Raw genomic sequence first — 19,297 nt, forward strand, 5'->3', positions numbered from 1 at the left:
AGGGAGGCCTGGTGTGCTGCAGTCCATGGGGTCGCAGAGAGTCAGACATGAATGAGCGACTGAACTGAACTAAACTGAGGACAGGACAGGGCTTCCCAGGTGGTGCTAGTGGTAAAGAACTCTCCTGCCAATGCAGGAGACATAAGAGACTCAGGTTTGATCCCTGGGTTGGGAAGATCCCCTGGAGAAGGAAATGGCAACCCACTCTAGTATTCTTGACTGGAGAATCCCATGGACAGAGGAGCCTGGTGGGCTACATTCCCCAGGGTCGTGAAGAGTTGGACACTACCGAAGCAATTTAGCAGCAGTAGGACAGGACAGAACCATGATAGAAATTTCAGTAAACCCTCCTCTGAGTACCTGGAGAGGGCAGGTGTTTAGGAGGCAGCATTGGGCTGAACCACATTCCCCAAACCTTCGAAACCGTAGAGTAGCTATCCCACCCATACGGTATCCCATCCCCAAAAGAGGCACTTATAAAACATGTATCAAAAGAAATCAGAACCCTGACAGGGCTTAAATAACCAATTTTATTAGAGGTTATTTTATCATCCCCTTTAGGGGTTAGCAGGCCACTCTCATGCCTTCTCTGGATGTGTTTTGAAGACTCTGTGCCCCCAGCCTACTTCCTAAAGCCATGCTGAAGCAGAAAACCCCTCAAATATTTCATCAAACCAGACTTTCTGGGGGCTGGTGGATTCCATAGGGCCCCATGTGGGTTCTCAATTTCCTCCAGTTCTTCTGTCTTGAGACGAGGAGCCCCAGCACCGCAGTGACCTGGTGGCTGAAGGTTCCTCTTCAGAGAAGTGTGGACTCTGATGCTGCCCTCCCTGGCATGTGGGGCACTCACTCTGGGAAGCGGCATAGGACCAGGATCTCTCACACTCAGGTTGGGGGCTGAGTGCTGGGCCTTGGCCAAGTGTGGGGACCGGGAGTTCTTGTTCAAAAAGGTCATGCTCAGCCTTGTCGCAGCACAGTGGAGACTCCTTTTGAAGCTGAAGGTGTCTGTGGAACAGGAGGAAGTCTGCTGCCCAGCCCCTCTGCGTTCCTCGGGTTCCAGGCTTCCTCTTTTGTGTGAGGGCTGCTGACACTGGAATCTGAGGGGCTTCTGAGATATGTGTTCCCTCCTCCAGTCGTAGCCTGCCCTGGGGTATGAGACCCTCACTCTGCGGGAAGCCCTCTCTGCCATCCGGGAGATCCCCGGCCTGACCATCTTTCCCCCCCTGCTGTTCTCACTGGAAGGTTCTTGGACCCTTTCTTGGCGCCACCAGCTGCTAGATTCTGCAGCAGGCCTGGGGTTCCTGGAAGCCGTGAGTTCCGCCCTGGGAGGAGCCTCTTTCTGGACATCCTGTGGTTCTCTGGCGCCCTCTGGTGGTCTGACTCTCTTAGGCTTTACAGGAGGGATAGAACTGCCCATTGGCTCCGACCCAGACCCGCTAGGCTTCTCTAGAGCTCTGGCCTGTGTAGGTTTTGAGCTTTTCCCTTCGGGGGTCCGAAACTTATGGGACTTAAGGCCTGGCCTGGAGCCCTGGGCCTCACTTTCCTGCTGCCCCTGCAACTCACAGGCCATGTGCAACCCAGGGAACCTCTGCCCAGCAAGAGGCAGTGGGCGTGGTCCTAAGACATTAAAGTGCATGTAGGACTCTAGGATCCGCTGGGGGAGGCCCCACTTCAGGTGGGCGATCTTCCGCCGCATAAGGGACTCCAGGAGCTGTCGCTGACTCTTCTTGAGGACTGGCCACTTGGGCAGGACAGTGAGGGCAGTGGGATCATCCAATGGAGCTGTACCGGCTTGGGGGGCGTGGCCACATGAGACAGAGGGGCAGGCAGAGGGCAAGCCCAGGGGAGCAGCCAAAGACTGTGGGTTCCAGAGCTGTCCACTCCGGTCAGCGGTCTTCCCTGGATCCACTCTTCCGTCCCTTTGTCGGCTTCTCTGGGGTTTAGGTCTGGCTTGCCGGGAAGCTGGAATGACATCGACTCTGGGCTTCCCAGCAGTGGCCGTGCTCTGGCTGGCCAAATGCTCCCCCTCTCCACTGACAAGCAGGAAGAGTTCGCTGTGGTTGGGGAGAGCCTTCATCTCAGGATGGGGAGCAGCGGCCACAGCCTGTTCCTGATCCATGGCCCCACAGTCAGAGCCAGTGAGGGCTGGGGGCCCTTCACGGCCAGAACAGTCAACTTGGAGAGGGCCTTCAGCAGCATCCTTTCCTCTGACCTGGCCTTTGTTTCCTTGCCTTGGCACTCGAAGCCTTCCAGCATCCTCAGCTCTGCACTTTCTCTGGCTCCCTACATCCCCAATTTCTGCAGCATCCTCCTCTTCACCCTTGTTCTGGTTTCCTTGCCCTTGTATCTGGATCTCTCCATTGGTTTCACTTCTTAACTCTCCCTGATAATCTCCACCATGAGCCTGGGTCTCTTTACCATCATCACCTGTGACCCCTCTCAGGTTACTCTTCCCTTGTATTTGAATTTCTGCACCGTTCTCACCTCCAGTCTGCTCCTGGTTCTTCCACTCTGGTGAACAGATGTTTTCATTAACCTTACTTTTCAACAGTCTCTGCTTCCCTCCCCCAAGTCTCTGAATATTTCTACCATCCTTGCTTCCAACCTCTCTCTGGCTTTTCTTCTCCAATGTTGGATTTTCTGGGTTATCCATTCCTTTAGTCTGCTCCCAGTGTCTTCCCCCTGGTGAGTGGCTCAATCCAGTTTCACCGTCTAATTGTCCTTCATTCTCTCTCTCAAGTCTCTGGGTTTCTACACCATCGTCAGCTCCAGGTTCTCGCTGGTCTGTCTTCTCTGGTATCTGAATTTCTGTTTCATTCTCACCTCCCATCTGCTTGTGGTTCTTCCTGTCTGACAAATGAGTCTTTTCATCAGAGTCATCTCTTAACTGATTCTGGTTTTCTCCTCCAGGTGTCCAGGTCTCTGTACCTTCCTCACCTCCAGCTTCTCTCTGGTTTCTCTTTTCTGGACCTTCAATTTCTACACCATTCTCGCCTCCAACCTGCTCCTCTTTCTTCCATTCTGCTGAATTAGTTACTATATCAGTTTTACTTGCTAGTTTTCCCCAGTTCTCTGCCTCAGATGCCTGGGTATTTTGACCATCCCTGCTTCTAATGTGTTCCTGATTCTTCCACTTTGGTATGTGAATATTTCCATTAATTTCACTGTTTAACTGGTACTGGTTTTCTTCCCTAAGTTCCTGAGTCTCCTTACTATCTTCACCTTTAAACTCTCTCAGGTTTTTCGTCCCCGTTGCCTGGATATCTGTACTAGTCTCATCTCCAAACTTCTCCTGGTTCCTCATCCCTGATGGATGAGTCTCTACCTGAGTTACACCTCTTAATTGTCTCTGGTTCTCTGCCTCTGGTGCCAGGGTGTTTGTATCATCTTCATCTCTGTCCTTTCTCTGGTCTCTCTTCTCCAGTGCCTGAATTTCTGCTCTATGTTCACCTCCAATCTGGTCCTCACTCCCCCAACATGGTGTCTTGAATTCTCTGTCAATTTCGCTTGCTCCTGGTTTCTGGTCTCCCCAGCATTGTGCCCGGATCACCACCCAATCCTCCTCTCTTATCTCCCTGACGCTGTTCCTTCTAGATATCTGACTTTCCCCAGCATCCTCACCTCTTTTTACGCCTTGATTACTCCACCCCACTTGAAGTTCATGTCTTAGTTGTTTCTGGATCTCTGCCCTACATACTTGGACCTTCCCAGCTTTCTCACTTCCATCTTGATCCTGCTTCTCCCATCCTGGTGTCTGGATCTCTGTAACATTCTCCTTTTGAACGCATTCCTGCTTTCCCCACCCCAGGGCCTGGGTCTCTATGCCATCCTCATTTTCCACTTCTCCCAAGTTCTCCCTCCCAGATACCTGGATTTGCACAGCACCCTCACCTCCACCCCGGTCTTCTTTTCTCCTCTCTTCCGCCTGAATTTCTATACTAGTATCACCTGTAATCTGCTCTTGTTTTCCCCACCCTGGGAGCCGGGCATCCTCACCATTCTCACTTCCAGTTTGGCCTTGCTTCCTCAACACTTGGGCCTCATTCTTTCCTTCATCCTCTCCTCTGGCCTCCTTCTTGTTCTCAAAAGACTGGGTCTCTATAGCATCCTTATCCCTTTTCCTATCCTGAGTTTCCCACATTGGTGTTTGGATCTCTGCATCAATTTTACATCTTAACTGTTCTACTTTCTCTCCTCTACATGCCTGGGTTTCAGGAAGATTCTCGCCTCCAGCCTCCCCGGGACTTCTCTTCCATAGAATTTCAGCTCTACTTTCAACTTGCACCCGGTCCTGCTTCTCCCACCATGGTGTCAAGATCTCGCCAACAGCCTTACTTATTACTAGTCTCCGGCTGCCGCAGTCCAGGGCCTTACTCTCTGCCATGTCCTCCATCCCAAAGTTTATTGGCAGTTGCCTTCCAGATGCCTGAATTTCCCAGGCATTATCCCCTCTGCTCTCTCTCTGGTTCGCCCACCCTGGAGCCTGGGTCTGTCTACTAGCCTCTCTGCTTAATGTCCGGTTTTCTGTTCCTGGTGTGCAGGCCTCTTGTGGGAAGCCCCAGGATTTCCACGTGGGCATTCCCACTCGTTGGTTGGAAGGAACCGGTAGGAACTCTCTGGAACAAAACGGCAAGCTCTGGGCTGAAGGGAGGTTTGGGAGAGGGGTCATGGAGGTGGGGTGGCATCTCATGCTGACAATATGCTCCAGTGGTGCCAGTTCTTCCTGGGGATGGACCAACAGCTGCTCCATCCTTTGGCACCTGTCCAGGGCAGGGGGCTGTGGCTTGCAAATCAGGTGAGTCTGATCATCACTACAACACCAGGGTACCTGCCATGCTTCCCAAGAACAGTCCCGAGGTAGCATACTGGTGCTTGGAAAGGAGGTGGTGCAAAAGATGTGATCAGAAGAGGTGTAGGCATCCCACAGTAAACGGTGACATGGGTGCTGACAAGAGAGCAGATATTGGGTCCACAATTCCTCGAGGCTCCTCCAGTATTCCCTGCTCTTTCTTCGGGCCCATTGTTGGGCATGAGCATCCAGGCCCCTGAACTTGCCAGGACTGAGAAAGAATTCAGGGGTCAGCCTGATAAAAGTGTCATGTCTCATGGAGGGCACTGCCCACTTCTGCGATGGCACCTGTAGGTAAGAACAGAGAAGTAAAAATCTTTGCATTTACATTATCTCATCTAATCCTCACAGATCAGGGTTGTAATCCTCATTATCCAGATGAGGATGCTAGGGTTCAGGAAATGGGGAGTCACTTCTCTTAAGGAAAATATTCATTCAAGAAAGTATTCATTTACACTTCCCTGGAGGTACAGTGGATAAGAATCTGCCTGCCAATGCAGAGGATGTGGGTTCCATCCCTGGTCTGGGAAGATCCCACATGCCGCAGGAACAGCTAAGCTGTTACGCTACAACTGCTGAGCCTGTGCTGTAGAGCCCACGAGCTGAAACTGAGCCTGGGCGCCACAACTTCTGAAGCCCGTGTGCCTAGAGCCTATGCTCTGAAACAAAACAAGCCACCACGATGAGAAGCCCACACAACACAACTAGAGAGTAATCCCCACTCTTAAATCCTCACGCAGCAGCCAAGACCCAGCACAGCAAAGTTAATTAATTAAACTTAAAGAAAAGAAAATACTCAAGAAAGAAAGATAAAGAGTTTATTCCAGGCCACGCACTGTTCTAGGTGCTGGATGTACCAGCATGCACAAGACAGAAAGTCTTTGTTGGGAGCTGTCTTCCAGACTTGGAAGACACAATAACCAAGTATACAACATGATGTTAGGTATCAAAAAGTGCTCTAACGGGAACAAAGGCAGGAGTAGGGACGGGGTTAGCTCCTTTCGTCAGAGAATCCTCTCAGAGGAGGTGATGTTTGACTGAAGACCTGAATGAAGCAAGGGACAAACCAAGCGACGTCTGAAGAAAGAAACTTGTAGGTGAGGAGACATTCATGCAGAGGCCCTGAGGATGGAACAGGGTCGTTTGTATAAGAACAGCTAGGAGGCCGTGTAGTCAGAATGGAAGGAGTGAGTGAGGAAGACAGCACGAAGAGATGAGGTCAGAGAGAAATGCAGAACAGATTATTCCAAGCCTTGGAGTTGTGGTTAGGAGTTAGATTTTGTTCTGAGTTTGACTGGAAGTATATCCATGAGTTGTTGCAAAGTCTTGAGTGGCAAAGTGTTATGATCTGTTTTTAAAAGTTTGTTCTTGCTCATGAACATAATGTTAGGCCTAAACCAGGTGCAAAGGAATATTTACTGCGTGATGCCATATGGGCAAAACCAGTCTAATGCTTTTAGAAATCAGCGGAGTGCTGCAAGCTTCTGAGCTGCTGGTCATGGTCTGTTTTCTTAATCTAATGCTGCACCTGGATGTGTTCCATTTGCAAAAATTCATTGATCTACACACTTATAATCTGGGACTTCCCTGGTGGTCCGTGGTTAGGAATCCACCTTCCAATGCAGGGGACTCAGGTTTGATCCCTGGTTGGGGGAACTATGCCACAGGGCAACTAAGCCTGCTTGTCACAACTACTGAGCCTGGGGGGCTCTTGAGCCCGGGCATCACAACTAGAGAGAAAACCAAGCACCACAATGCAGAGCCTGCGCACCACAATCAAAGATCCCGCATGCCACAACTAAGACACAGTGCAGCCCAAAATAAATAAATATACAATATATGGATGTATAAGTATACAAAATATACATATATATGTTAAATAGTTAAGATGATAAACTTTTAAAATAAATAAAAATTTTAAAAATAAAAATACACACTTATAATCTGTATATATGTATTATCCTTGGATGAAAAATTTTAAAAAGAGACAGAAGTTCATTCTCTTGGCTGCATGGAGCACTGAGCTCCATGGTTGGGTGAGAGAGGAGGCAGGAACCAGGCAGAAGGTGGTACCTATAGTGCAGAAGAATGTGGTGAGGGTTTGAGAAATGATCAGATTTGAGATATGGTTTGCAAGTAAAGCCCATAGGACTTGCAGGTGGATTGAACACGTGGCATGAGGGAGAGAGAAGTCCAGGGTGACTTCTGGCTTTGAGGCAAGACAATGCTCTTCCTGAGTTCATCAGAGTTCAGTCTGAATCCATCTCCGGTACACAGGGCATAGAACAGGGTCCCTAACAAATGACACACAATCATGGTGTGGAGGGAAAGAGGTGGGTGGGACCCCCTCACCTTGATGAACTTCCTCATGCTGCGGTGGGTCCTGGTGACCTGATGCCAGTAGTGCCGGACCTGCCAGATCAGAAAGAGGCAGAGGACAAGCAGGTTGCCACAGCACCGAGGGTCCCTGCAGCTGCGATCCTCAGAGAGCAGGCCCCGCACTGGCTCCCACTCAGGACCCCGGAACGGCCCCACGACAGCACAGGCGCCCAGGAGGGGCAGCAACATGACACGGTTTAGGTCAGGCAGGTGGTGTTCTGGAGTTGGAGGGCAGGGCTGATATGGCTGACCTGGCCACTGCGGGGCGGGGTAGCCCCTGCCTCATAGAACTGCTGTCACTAAGGCCACCTCATAAAGGCTTTTGATGCTGCGGCCTTAGCTGCAGCTGCTGCACGTGACATCAGAGCTGACTAACATGGCCACAGTATAGATGAGGACAACACTGGGGAACGGCCCAAAAGGAATTAAGAGGAAGAAGAACTTAAACACCTTGCCCTCTGGAGTGAAGAGACTATGTTCCCCCCATGTTGATGGAGGGATGAACTGAAGTCTGTTGGATTTCTTTCTTCCTATGGGATACTTTCATCCATTTGTCCTTCAGGTATCCAATATCAAACACTTAATGAACACCCTATTGAACATGTGTGTTCTTGTTTAACCACCCAGCATATCCTGATTTTTTGTTGGGGGATTACTTTCCCAACTCAGGATCAGTGTTGATAGGAATATAAATGCTATCCTGAAGACTTTCACCCCAAGGTTATGAACAAAATACTGAATAACTGAGCAGGCAGGGTCTTCAGCCAATCAGAATGGGCCAGGCCTTAACTCCTTCATTTCTGGGTTGTAAGTGGTCCCTGGGGCTTCCCAGATGGTGCAGTGGTAAAGAATCTGCCTATCAATGCAAGAGACCCAGGAGATGAGGGTTTGATCCCTGAGTCGGGAAGATCCCCTGGAGGAGGAAATGGCAACCCACTCCAGAATCCTTGCCTGGAAAATCACATGGACAGAGGAACCTGATGGACTACAGTCCAAGGAGTCACAAAGAATCAGACATAACTGAGCATGTACACACAAAAGTGGTCCCTGGGGTTACAGTAGAAGGGTGTCACCTATTTACCAACCATTTGGAAAGTATCTCTCTATTCTAAGAGCCCAGGACTTCCCTCGTAGTCCAGTGGTTAGGAATCTGCCTGCCAAGGCAAGCGACACTGATTCCACAATCCATGGTCTGGGAAGATTTCACACGTCATGGGGCAACTAAGCTCTTGCACTGCAACTACTGAAGCCCACATGCCCCAGAGGACATGTTCTGCAACAAGAGAAGTCACTGCAATGAGAAGCCTGCACACTGCAACTAGAGAGTAGCTTTCCGCTCGCCACAACTAGAGAAAGCCCAAGTGCAGTAATGAAGACCCGGCACAGCCATAAATAAACAAATGAAGTTAAAAAACACACAAGAAAACCCCAATATACCACACAATGCATCTTGGCTAAATGCTCAGTTCAGTCGCTCAGTCGTGTCCGACTCTGCGACCCATGTATCGCAGCATGCCAGGCTTCCCTGTCCATCACCAACTCCCAGAGTTCACTCAAACTCATGTGCATCGAGTCGGTGATGTGATCAGCCATCTCATCCTCTGTCGTCTCCTTCTCCTCCTGTCCCCAGTCCCTCCCAGCATCAGGGTCTTTTCCAATGAGTCAACTCTTCGCATGAGGTGGCCAAAGTATTGGAGTTTCAGCCTCAGCATCAGTCCTTCCAATGAACACCCAGGACTGGTCTCCTTTAGGATGGACTGGTTTGATCACCTTGCTGTCCAAAGGACTCTCAAGAGCCTTCTCCAACACCACAGTTCAAAAGCACTGATTCCTCGGGGCTCAGCTTTCTTTATGGTCCAACTCTCACATCCATACATGACTACTGGAGAAACCATAGCTTTGACTAGACAGACCTTTGTTGGCAAAGTAATGTTTAAATTTAAATGTGCTACAAAATAAACTAGCAATGGAATGACACCACTAAAATTCTTTGTTTTGGTGCATTATATTTTGGGTATCGAACTCACTGTTCCTGCCAATAACTGGTAATAAAACAACACTAAAACTACGGCAAAGGCGGTCCCTCCCCCCAGAACTGAAGTCGTTCCGCGCTGTTGCCCTTTAAGGCGAGAGCCGCCCTCTTTAACGTCATTTCCGCTTCCGGCCGCGAGCGGCCATTTCTACTTCTTCCCTGCGACTTTTTTCGGCGGAAAGTTCTTTTCTAACGTCGCCTGTGCTTCTTGAGGAGGGACGGTATCACTGAACCGCAGCTATGGTGAGTGCGTGCGCCTGGTTGAAGAGCCAGGAAGTGGGAGACTCGGGGTTCTGTTCTCTCACTAGCTTGTCGGCTTAGAACATGCGCGGTGTCGCCGTCTCGGCGAGGGGTTCGAGCTCGGACGGCCGAGTAGCCCCAAGCACTGTCTTTTCTCCCGGTCCGAGGTTAGAACGCTAGAGATGGGTCCCGGATTCTGTGATGGAGCGTCTGTCAGCAGTTAGTGCTCCTGGCCGAAAGCCTCCGGTGAGCGGAGAGGGCCTGAGAGAAAGGGACCGACCCACGTGGGACAGAGTAGAAAGTCGGATGAGAAAATTTGATTTTATTGGTTTTATATTTCTTTTGGAGGGGTCGCTAGAGAATGATGTGGAACCCTGGGTTTGGATCATCCTCCCCAGCTCCACTTTCCCATTGCTGAGGTTCAGGAGAAGGATATCTCCATGGGTCTACGCCTAGTGCCTGTCGCAAGTTACGTGTGCCAGGGATTAAAGGGGCCTTTCGCGTTTGGGGGTTTCCCTGGTGGCTCAGAGGTTAAAGCGTCTGCCTGCAATGCGGGAGACCCCGGTTCGATCCCTGGGTCGGGAAGATCCCCTGGAGAAGGAAATGGCAACCCACTCCAGTATTCTTGCCTGGAGAATCCCATGGAGGAAGGAGCCTGGTAGGCTACAGTCCACGGGGTTGCAAAGAGTCGGACACGACTGAGCTACTTCACTTTCACTTGGCGTTTGGAGCCTGCGTTTGGAAGGAACCCCAGCCTGGAATGCAGGAAAGATTCCTCCTGCGAGGCGGTAACCTCGGAAATCAAAAGTCCTGGTAGCACCACGTGCGGGGCTCATCTAAAACTCTTGATGGTCTCTAACTTTTTAATCAGATCGTGTGCCTTGGTACCTAGTTTTGGTCGGCACTTAGTGAGGAGGGAAGAGTTTGCAAAAACATTTCGACTTTCATAATGAGGTTTAATCCTTTTAACGGTTCTTGGATCCCAAAGCATATCTTCCCTGCTGCCCCACCCCCATTTTGAGGTTGGTATGTTGCTGAGTCTAGAACTTGAACCTTCTAAACTGGTGTTCATTTTTCGGAGTTCCTTGAGAAGTTTTGGAATCAGGTGGTCTCAGTTTAATAATGCATTTAATTGCCTTTGCGCCTGGTATGGAGAGAGTGAGCATGCACTATTTGTTGTCAAATCAAAACTTGCAGGTTTTTGCTGTCTGGTGTATGAGGAGAACAAAGACATCAAGCTACGGGTTAAAGTTGTCTAGCAGTAAGATTTCATTCATTCACTCATTTAATTAACCCTTGGAAAAATTAAAAGGTGGATAAATACACCCTAAGCAACTTTCAGTTGCTACTTATAAGGTCGGTGGTTTGGCTTTAAAATTGAGTGGAACTTTTGTTGTCGTTTTGACTTTTATTAAACCACTAAAGTGACTCCTCTTTCAGTTCAGTTCAGTCGCTTAGTCGTATCCAGCTCTTTGCTACCCCATGGACTTGCAACAGGCCAGGCTTTCCTGTCCATCACCAACTTCCAGAGCTTGCTCAAACTCTTATCCATCCAGTTGGTGATGCCATCCAACCATCTCATCCTCTGTCATCCCCTTCTCCTCCTGCCTTCAATCTTTCCCAGCACAGAGTCTTTTCCAATGAGTCAGTTCTTCTCATCAGGTGGCCAAGGTGTTGGAGCTTCAGCATCGGTCCTTCCAATGAATATTCAGGACTGATTTCCTTTAGGATTGACTGGTTGGATCTCCTTGCAGTCCAAGGGACTCTCAAGAGCCTTCTCCAACACCACAGTTCAAAAGCATTGATTCCTTGGGGCTCAGCTTTCTTTATGGTCCAACTCTCACACATGACTACTGGAGAAACCATAGCTTTGACTAGACAGACCTTTGTTGGCAAAGTAATGTCTCTGCTTTTTAATATGCTGTCTAGGTTGGTCATAGCTTTTCAGAATCTGCCTGCAATGCAGGAGATCTGGGTTGGGAAGATTCCCTGGAGAGGGAAAAGACTACCCACTCAAGTATTCTGGCCTAGAGAATTCCATGGACTGTACGGGATCACATAGAGTTGAACACAACTGAGTGACTTGCACTTCACTTTCTTCCAAGGAGCAAGCGTCTTTTAATTTGATGGCTGCAGTCACCATCTGCAGTGATTTTGGAGCATAAGAAAATAAATTCTGTCACTGTTTCCATTGTTTCCCCATTTGTTTGCCATGAAGTGTTGGGACTGGATGATCATAGTGGATCTCCTGAAGTCTCCCCCTTTTATGCCTTTGATGTTTATTAAGAGATGAGAATCCTAGTTCCCAGAGATGGGTGATTGGAAGCTACAGTAAAAATATCTGGCATTTTAAAAAGTATATTTATGAGGAGTGATAGGAATTAAAGTGTTCCTGGGAACTTAACTGTTTAAGAGGAGGTTCTTAATTGTGACATTATTGGTGAGCATTAGATTTTGATGAGTTAAAAACATAAGTTGTGATTTCTTAGTAGCCATCAAAAAAATAAAAATAACTCCAAACCACTAGAGTAGAAAATGGTGGCGGGTGGGGGCGGGAGACACTTGAAGGAAAGAAAGTACAAGTCAAATGAGGATGACATAATTACAAGAAGAAATAGATGTGCAGTTATGTAGCGTTTAATTGATTGTGAAGCCAAAACATCAGTGTGAATAACACTATGAATAAACTTGATCTAGTGGTGGTAGTGAAACCAGTGAATACTGCACCCATCAATTATAGAAGATAAAGATTGATAATAATACAGACCATATTCTCTCAACTAAAATGCAAATGACTTAGAAACAAAGTGTAAAGAAAATATAAAGAACTCATGGGTCAAATTGAAAATAACAAGGGAAATTTGAAAACAGAACTGAACAATAATGGAAATACCAAATATCAGAATATGTAGGGTACAACTAAAGTATTGGAACCTAAGATGGGGGGGCACTAAAAAGCTAGGAAAAGATCAAAAGGACAAAATAATGTGAAAGAAAAGCAGAAATTACTGAAATAGAAAATATATCTTGTTGTAAGGTGGACAGAATCAGAAGAATATTTGAAAAGTCCCCTCTGATGAGATTAATCTAGAAAATATGAGCAATGTGATATTTATAAATATAGGAACTTAGAGGAACAAATACCTGAAAACAATAGAATCAAAATGAATTAAAGTAGAAGTAGGAGGGCTGAATAATAGTAAAGAAACAAAGTTAATATTGTATGTTAATTATAATTCAGTAAGAAAAACTAAAGTTTTGTTTTTCTTTTTTTAACTAAAGTTTTTTAACATGGAAGAACTTTAAGTGTTAGTTGCTGAGTCCTGTCTGACTCTTTGCAACTCCATGGACTGTGGTCCACCAGCCTCCTCTGTCCATGGAATTCTCCAGGCAAGAAAACTAGAAAACCATCCCATTCTCCACGCAATCTTGCTGACCCAGGGATTGAACCCTGGCCTCCTGCATTGTGGCATCTGAGCCACTACACCTACTTTAAACAATAGCTTTATTGAGATAATTTCATACCATAAAGTTCTTATCTTTAAAGTGTGTAAGTCAGTGGTGATCATTTTGTATAGAAATATCAAATAATGGTGTTGTGCACCTGGAACTAACATAATATCATAGGTCAGTTATGCATCAATTTTAAAAACAAGTGTGTAGTAGAAAAAAAAGAAGTGTATAATTCAGTGGGTGTTCTATTTACAACCTTGTGCAACCAACACTAGAAAAACTTATAAAGGAGAAAAGTCTTGACTCATCCATCTCGTACAAAAAATATGATGGAATTCAATGCCAATTCATTTATAAAAGAAGTTCTTAAAATATTAAGGAATAGTGTGAATTTTCTTAAGCTGAAATATCTGAGTAAATCTAAAAGATACTAAGGCTTTTGGAGAAATTATAAAGCTTTATTTAAAAGCACTAAAAAGTTAAGTAAATATGTATGCTTAACTGATTTGACAGATTCTGTATCTTAAAGGTGTTTTATCCTAATTGGGATTACTTTAAATCTACAAATCAATGCTGTCCCAGCAGGCTTTTTCTTTTTCTTTTCTATTTTTCTTGGTAGAATTTGAAAAAGCTGATTCTAGAATATATGTGCTTGCTCAGTCGCTGTTAGTTGCTTGGCCATGTCGGACTCTTTGTTACCCCATGAAGTATATAGCCCACCAGGCTCCTCTGTCCATGGGATTTTCCTGGCAAGAATACTAGAGTGGCTTGCCATTTCCTCCTCCAGGGGATCTTCCTGACCCAGGGATTGAACCCGCATCTCTTGAGTCTCCTGCATTGCAGGCAGACTCTTCACCACTGAGCCACCTGGCTGTATGAAGAAGAGCAAATAATTAGAGATCTTTCCCACTTCGTGAAACATCTTGAACTTCCCCTAATTTCTCATCACCCTGGGACCATGACAGACTGACCCAGTGCGTTGTGTTGGTGTGTGGGACCAGGCTTCCGGGTACGAGCTGGTTCTCGAAGTCACTTCCAGTTCCTCTGCAGTGGGGGCAGGAGTGGGGGCGGTGCTTCTAAGCTCTTGGGGGATCAGGCAGGAGACGATCAAGGTGGACTCAATATGGTGAGTATATCCACTGGGCCATTGCCCATGGGTCACCACCTGGAACCGCGGTGCCACCTGCCGCAAGCTGCGTGCCACGGTCCAGCTTCCAAACCCAGGGTTAGACCACATCACTGCGGGCAAACTGCTTGGTGCTCAGGAATGGTAATGTGGGCTGCACCCAGGTTATGTATATAATAAAATACATATTTGTAAAAAGAATCACAGGGAAAGCAAGTGAGAAATTTATAAAAAAAGTTAAAGTCAAGAGGTGAAAATAGGGTAGGAGAAATGGAATAGGCGAGGCACCACCGAATTTGTTTTCTGTGTGTTGTTTTGCAATGGATCCAATGGGGTTGCATTTTATCTATAGGTATTACAGCATGCATCTGTAAAATGAGAAATTTCAACAACTTCAATGCCACTACAATACCCCCAAATTTAATAATTCGTTAATATCAAATATATAGTATTGTTCTCCCCTGGTTGCCGCTGCTGCTAAGTCGCTTCAGTCATGTCCGACTCTGAGCGACCCCATGGACTGCAGCCTACAAGGCTCCTCGGTCCATGGGATTTTCCAGGCAAGAGTACTGGAGTGGGTTGCCATTGCCTTTTCTGCCTAGTTGCCGCAGGCCTCCAAAATAAAGCAACCTTTCCTTTCCTCCCAGCACTTGTCTCTGGAGAATTGGCTTTCGAGCAGCCAGACCTGGGTTCCGGACCTGGATTTGGTAGCAGTATTAGAATCAAAGGCTGGGACTTCCCCAGTGGTCCGGGCTAAGACTCTGCGCTTCTACTGCAGGGGGCGCAGGTTCCGTCCCTGGTCGGGAAACTAGGATCTCCGCAAGCACTGTGGGCAAAAAAAGTGGGATGGAAGGCTTGATCAGCTTTTCTCCTAGCTTTCCTCTTTTCCCCCCAAGACTGCTTGATCATTGATGGTTTGTTCTTTAAGAGAGGCAGTGTGCCTAGTCGTTCAGTCGTGTCCGACTCTTTGCGACCCGATGAACTGTAGCCCGCCAGGCTCCCTAGTCTAGGGATTCTCCAGGCAAGAATACTGGAGTGGGTTGCCATGCCCTCCTTGAGGGGATCTTCCCAGCCCAGGGATCGAACCCAGGTCTCCAGCATTGCAGGTGGATTCTTTACCTTTGAGCCACCAGGGAAGCCCAGAGAGGCAATGGTCACATGGTATTTTTTTTGTGTGATGTTGGTAGCTATTAAAATCAATACCTGGATCCATTAATTTGTTTGGATTAATTAACTAATTAGTATGGCTTGCAGGATGGTGCTGTTTAATTGTATCATTCTTTAGGTGGAATACAGAAGATGTTTACCTGCTGCTTGCTTACCTATCAGTCTACATAGGAAAGGCTCTACAGTTTACTAGTTTTCAAAACAATGACTTTGGAACCACATAAATGTTTTATATATTTTTAAGAATTTTTAAGCAAACTAAATACAAAGGAACCTTAATTGTATATCAGATTGATAGCCACAAGGTAACATATAGTTTGAATAACTTTTGAATATAGTACTCTGACTGGATGGTTTTAGTTGGATGTATTGTAAGATTAAAAGGAAATTTTGACCTTGGTGGGTTTATAGTTGATGGAGGTAGTATTGGTATAGCAACTCTGAAACCATTTTATGTGAATTGCAGGGTAGAATAAATGAGAAAATACTTGGATGTTTTGGAAACCAGGATTCTTACTGAAAACTGAAGATTAAAATATAAAGGAAATAGAACTTTGTGCTGGGTTTCTATAAATTATACTTGTTTAGATTTAGTAAATTAAATGTGTATGTTTGGGGGAGGGAAGTAGGGAAGCTCCCTATTGTCCCTCTCAGTTTTTGGTTGGAGTACTTTGTGACTCGTCTGGAACAACTTCCGGTTCAGTTTGACTCATGCTTTGATTTACCCCCAACAGACTGAGGCTGACGTCAATCCGAAGGCCTACCCTCTTGCAGATGCTCACCTCACCAAGAAACTATTGGATCTCGTTCAGCAGTCATGTAACTACAAGCAGCTTCGAAAAGGAGCCAATGAGGGTAAGGCAACCAGAGGATGGTCCAAGAAGAGTGTTACCAGCACGGTCCCCGTCTGGGGTCTGGACTAGATTTCCAAGGTGGAAAGAGGGCTGGATGCTTTTGACTAGGCCCACCATGGAGACTTCAGAGCAGCAGCGTGTGTGGCCTATGGGCTAGCACTGGGTCACAGAGATAAGCAGTCAGGAATAAGCATTTGAGGGGGTTTCACTGGTAGCTCAGTGGTAAAGAATCCACTCACCAATGCAGGAGATACAATTAGAACCCAGATCTGGGAAGATCCCACACGCAGCTGAGCATCTAAGCCTGTGTGCCACGACTACTGAGGCTGTGCTGCACAAGAGAAGGCACTGCAGTGAGAAGCCCGCACGCCGCCACTGAGAGAGTAGCCCTGCTCACAACACCTAGAGAAAAGCCCAAGCAGCAGGGAAGACCCGGAACAGCCAGAAACAAAAATATAAACTAAACAAAATGATAAGATTTGAACAATGCTGTGGGATGTTGAACTTGCTTGGTGAGTTAACGTGTAGTGTGAACTTTCCAAAGTATTGATGATGGCAGATTGGGATGGAAACTCCTGATCCTTGGTCACAGGGCTGGAGAAGTGCTACATTGCACTGCTTCCTGCTGGTGAAGCTTGGGGAGTGTGGTAGCAGAGGACAGGAAAAGAAGGGCTCTTTTTAGGATTTAGAGTGCGTTTTGACAGAACTGATGGGTTTGATGTAGAGTTGGAGGAAGGCATTGGGGATTTGATGCTTGGCTCCCTGTCTCTTCCAGGAATTGCCTAGTCCTGGACATTTTTGCCCATTTTTCTTGCACCTGTTTCTTTTCCTTGGAAATTGCTTTGTTGTGGCTTCCCTGCCCCAGCCCCCATCACCTGTTGACTTCATGTCCTTCTCTCTACAGCCACCAAAACCCTCAACAGAGGCATCTCTGAGTTCATTGTGATGGCCGCAGATGCGGAGCCCTTGGAGATCATCCTGCACCTCCCGCTGCTGTGTGAGGACAAGAACGTGCCCTATGTGTTCGTGCGCTCCAAGCAGGCTCTGGGGCGAGCCTGCGGGGTCTCCAGGCCTGTCATCGCCTGCTCCGTCACCATCAAAGAGGGCTCACAACTGAAGCAGCAGATCCAGTCCATCCAGCAGTCCATTGAAAGGCTCTTAGTCTAAACTGGTGGCCTCAGCCACACTCCCAGCTGACTCCTCTCCACCCCCCCGCCCCCGCAGAGTTATGTATCATATTGTCTGTTAGCATGTAGTGTTTCCAGCTACCTTCTATTGTTATAAAATATTTTAATGCTCAATCTGATTTTTGCATTTTTGTACTGTTGTCTTGTTTTATAGGTTGTCAGCCCCTCCCCTAATCTCCCCTTCCTCTCTGCCATCTTATCCTCCCTTTTAGAAAAATGAACTAACGCCAAGAACAGGTGGAACAGGCTGGATGACACCACTTAAAGGCAGGGAAGAGCCGAGAGAGTAGAGAATTGGTTCCAGCTTTCAGGGGCCTGCTTCCTACTGTGCAGGGCATGATGGCATAACTGTCTGCTTGTACCCCTCGTTCCCATGTACAGGATCGTTGCACGTGTGTCTGAATCATCGAGGGGTTTCCTTTGCTCTGCAGGGCATAATGTATCATTTGGGGAGGAAGCATGTGTTCTGTGAGGTTGTTGGGTGTATGCCCGAAGTGTCGGTTGCTGATGTACCCCTGCTATTTGCTTTTGGTAATGTTGTATTCCCCCCCAACTCCCACCTTTGCCCCCTCAGGGTGGCGGGGCAGCAGCATACCAAAGAGACGTGCTGCCAAATTCCAGAGGCGCCTGGGTGAATGAGACATGGGCCAGTTGACCTAGGTCTTGAAGGCATGGTAGGAGGTTCTGGAATGGAGGATTCTGGGGCCATCATGGAGGACTGACTGGAAGCTGCAGCAGAGATGATGGAATCCAAGGAAGCATCCTTGCTTTGCTGAATGGCAATTTCTTCAGTGGACCCTTGTACCAGCTCTGAGAGCCGTTACCCGGGCCTGTCTCCTTCTATGATGTGGGTCAGATGTGTATTCTCTGTCCCACCAGAAGGACAGTGCTAATGTGTCATTCTTGTGAGCATCCTAATAAAGCATACATACATTCATATCCCAGTTTAAAGAAAGTGTGATTCTTGGTAGGTGTCCAGCTGATACTTGATTGAAGCATTAGAGTGGTTAATAGTTTCTTGTAGTTTCTCCGTTTTCACCAGGAAGCTGTGCAAAAGCCGTCACTTCCAAATGATTTCTGGTGGTTCAGAATATTCAGACTTAATCATTGAGGTGTTGCTGCCACTCTGGAAGAGGATTTCTCAACTTCAGCACTGTTGATATCTTTGCTTGGATAATCTTTTCCTATAGGAGCCTGCCCTGTATGCTGTAGAAAGTTTAGCAGCAAACCTGGCCTTTACCCACTAGAATGTAACCACTCCAGCAGTGGGTTCCTAGGGAGGCTAAAGCTACCCTGTCCTGCTAAAGCCTGTTCTGTTCCTACTGGGCTAGTAATCTCCTTTGGCTCACTCCAGCATATGTATCTTCATGTATCATACTGTAAAAGACTGAAATTGGGGGTGAAGGGAGATCAAGTAATCCAACCTCTGGAATTTCCTGGCGATCCAGTGGTTAAGACTCTACCTGCCAATGCAGGGGATGCAAGTTCGATCTCTGATCCACTAGGGGTCCCACATTCCACGAGGCAGGTGGCGGTGGTGGTGGTCACTGTCATGTCCGACTCTGCAACCCTGTAGACTGTAGCCTGCCAGGCTCCTCTGTCCATGGGATTCTCCAGGCAAGAGTACTGGAGTGGGTTGCCATTTCCTTCACCATGAGGCAAGGGGGAGGACTAAACCCTTGCACAACTACTGAGCCTGCGTGTTCTAAAGCCTGTGCCGGGCAACAAGAGAAGCCAGCACAATGAGAAGCCTGTGCACCATAATTAGAGAGTAGGCCCCCAGCATGGCCACTAGAGAAAGCCCTTAAGCAGCAACAAAGACCCAGCACAGCCAAAAAATAAAAAATAGCAATATGACCATGTCAGAATTGCTCTAGTGATGAAGAATGCTGAAGTGCTGGCAGGGCCTACAGATGATAAGGTCCCAGCTGCATGAGTGTCCAGAGTAAACCTCAGGCAGGACTGGCTTTCATGTGTGATACAGTTACAATGAAGATTACACATTCAGGG

At 47.3% G+C, this 19,297-nt stretch overlaps 1 protein-coding gene across 1 annotated transcript; it reads left to right on the top strand.

Moving 5' to 3' along the window:
* Positions 1 to 9,368: 9,368 nt before the first annotated feature.
* On the top strand, positions 9,369 to 18,226 carry SNU13 (small nuclear ribonucleoprotein 13). Its single transcript, XM_005909441.3, has 3 exons — positions 9,369 to 9,503; positions 15,981 to 16,101; positions 17,005 to 18,226. Exons 1-3 carry the CDS (start codon positions 9,501 to 9,503, stop codon positions 17,265 to 17,267), a joined length of 387 nt encoding a protein of 128 aa, XP_005909503.1. The 5' UTR covers positions 9,369 to 9,500; the 3' UTR covers positions 17,268 to 18,226.
* Positions 18,227 to 19,297: the final 1,071 nt, after the last annotated feature.

Source organism: Bos mutus, chromosome 5 (genome assembly GCF_027580195.1).
Source record: "Bos mutus isolate GX-2022 chromosome 5, NWIPB_WYAK_1.1, whole genome shotgun sequence".
In the NCBI taxonomy this organism is placed as follows: domain Eukaryota; kingdom Metazoa; phylum Chordata; class Mammalia; order Artiodactyla; family Bovidae; genus Bos; species Bos mutus.

Bases quoted from the DNA above. Each gene is read 5' to 3' on its own strand.
- SNU13 (XM_005909441.3), top strand. The intron at 16,102-17,004 runs GTAAGGCAACCA...TTCTCTCTACAG, and splicing joins TCGAAAAGGAGCCAATGAGG to CCACCAAAACCCTCAACAGA.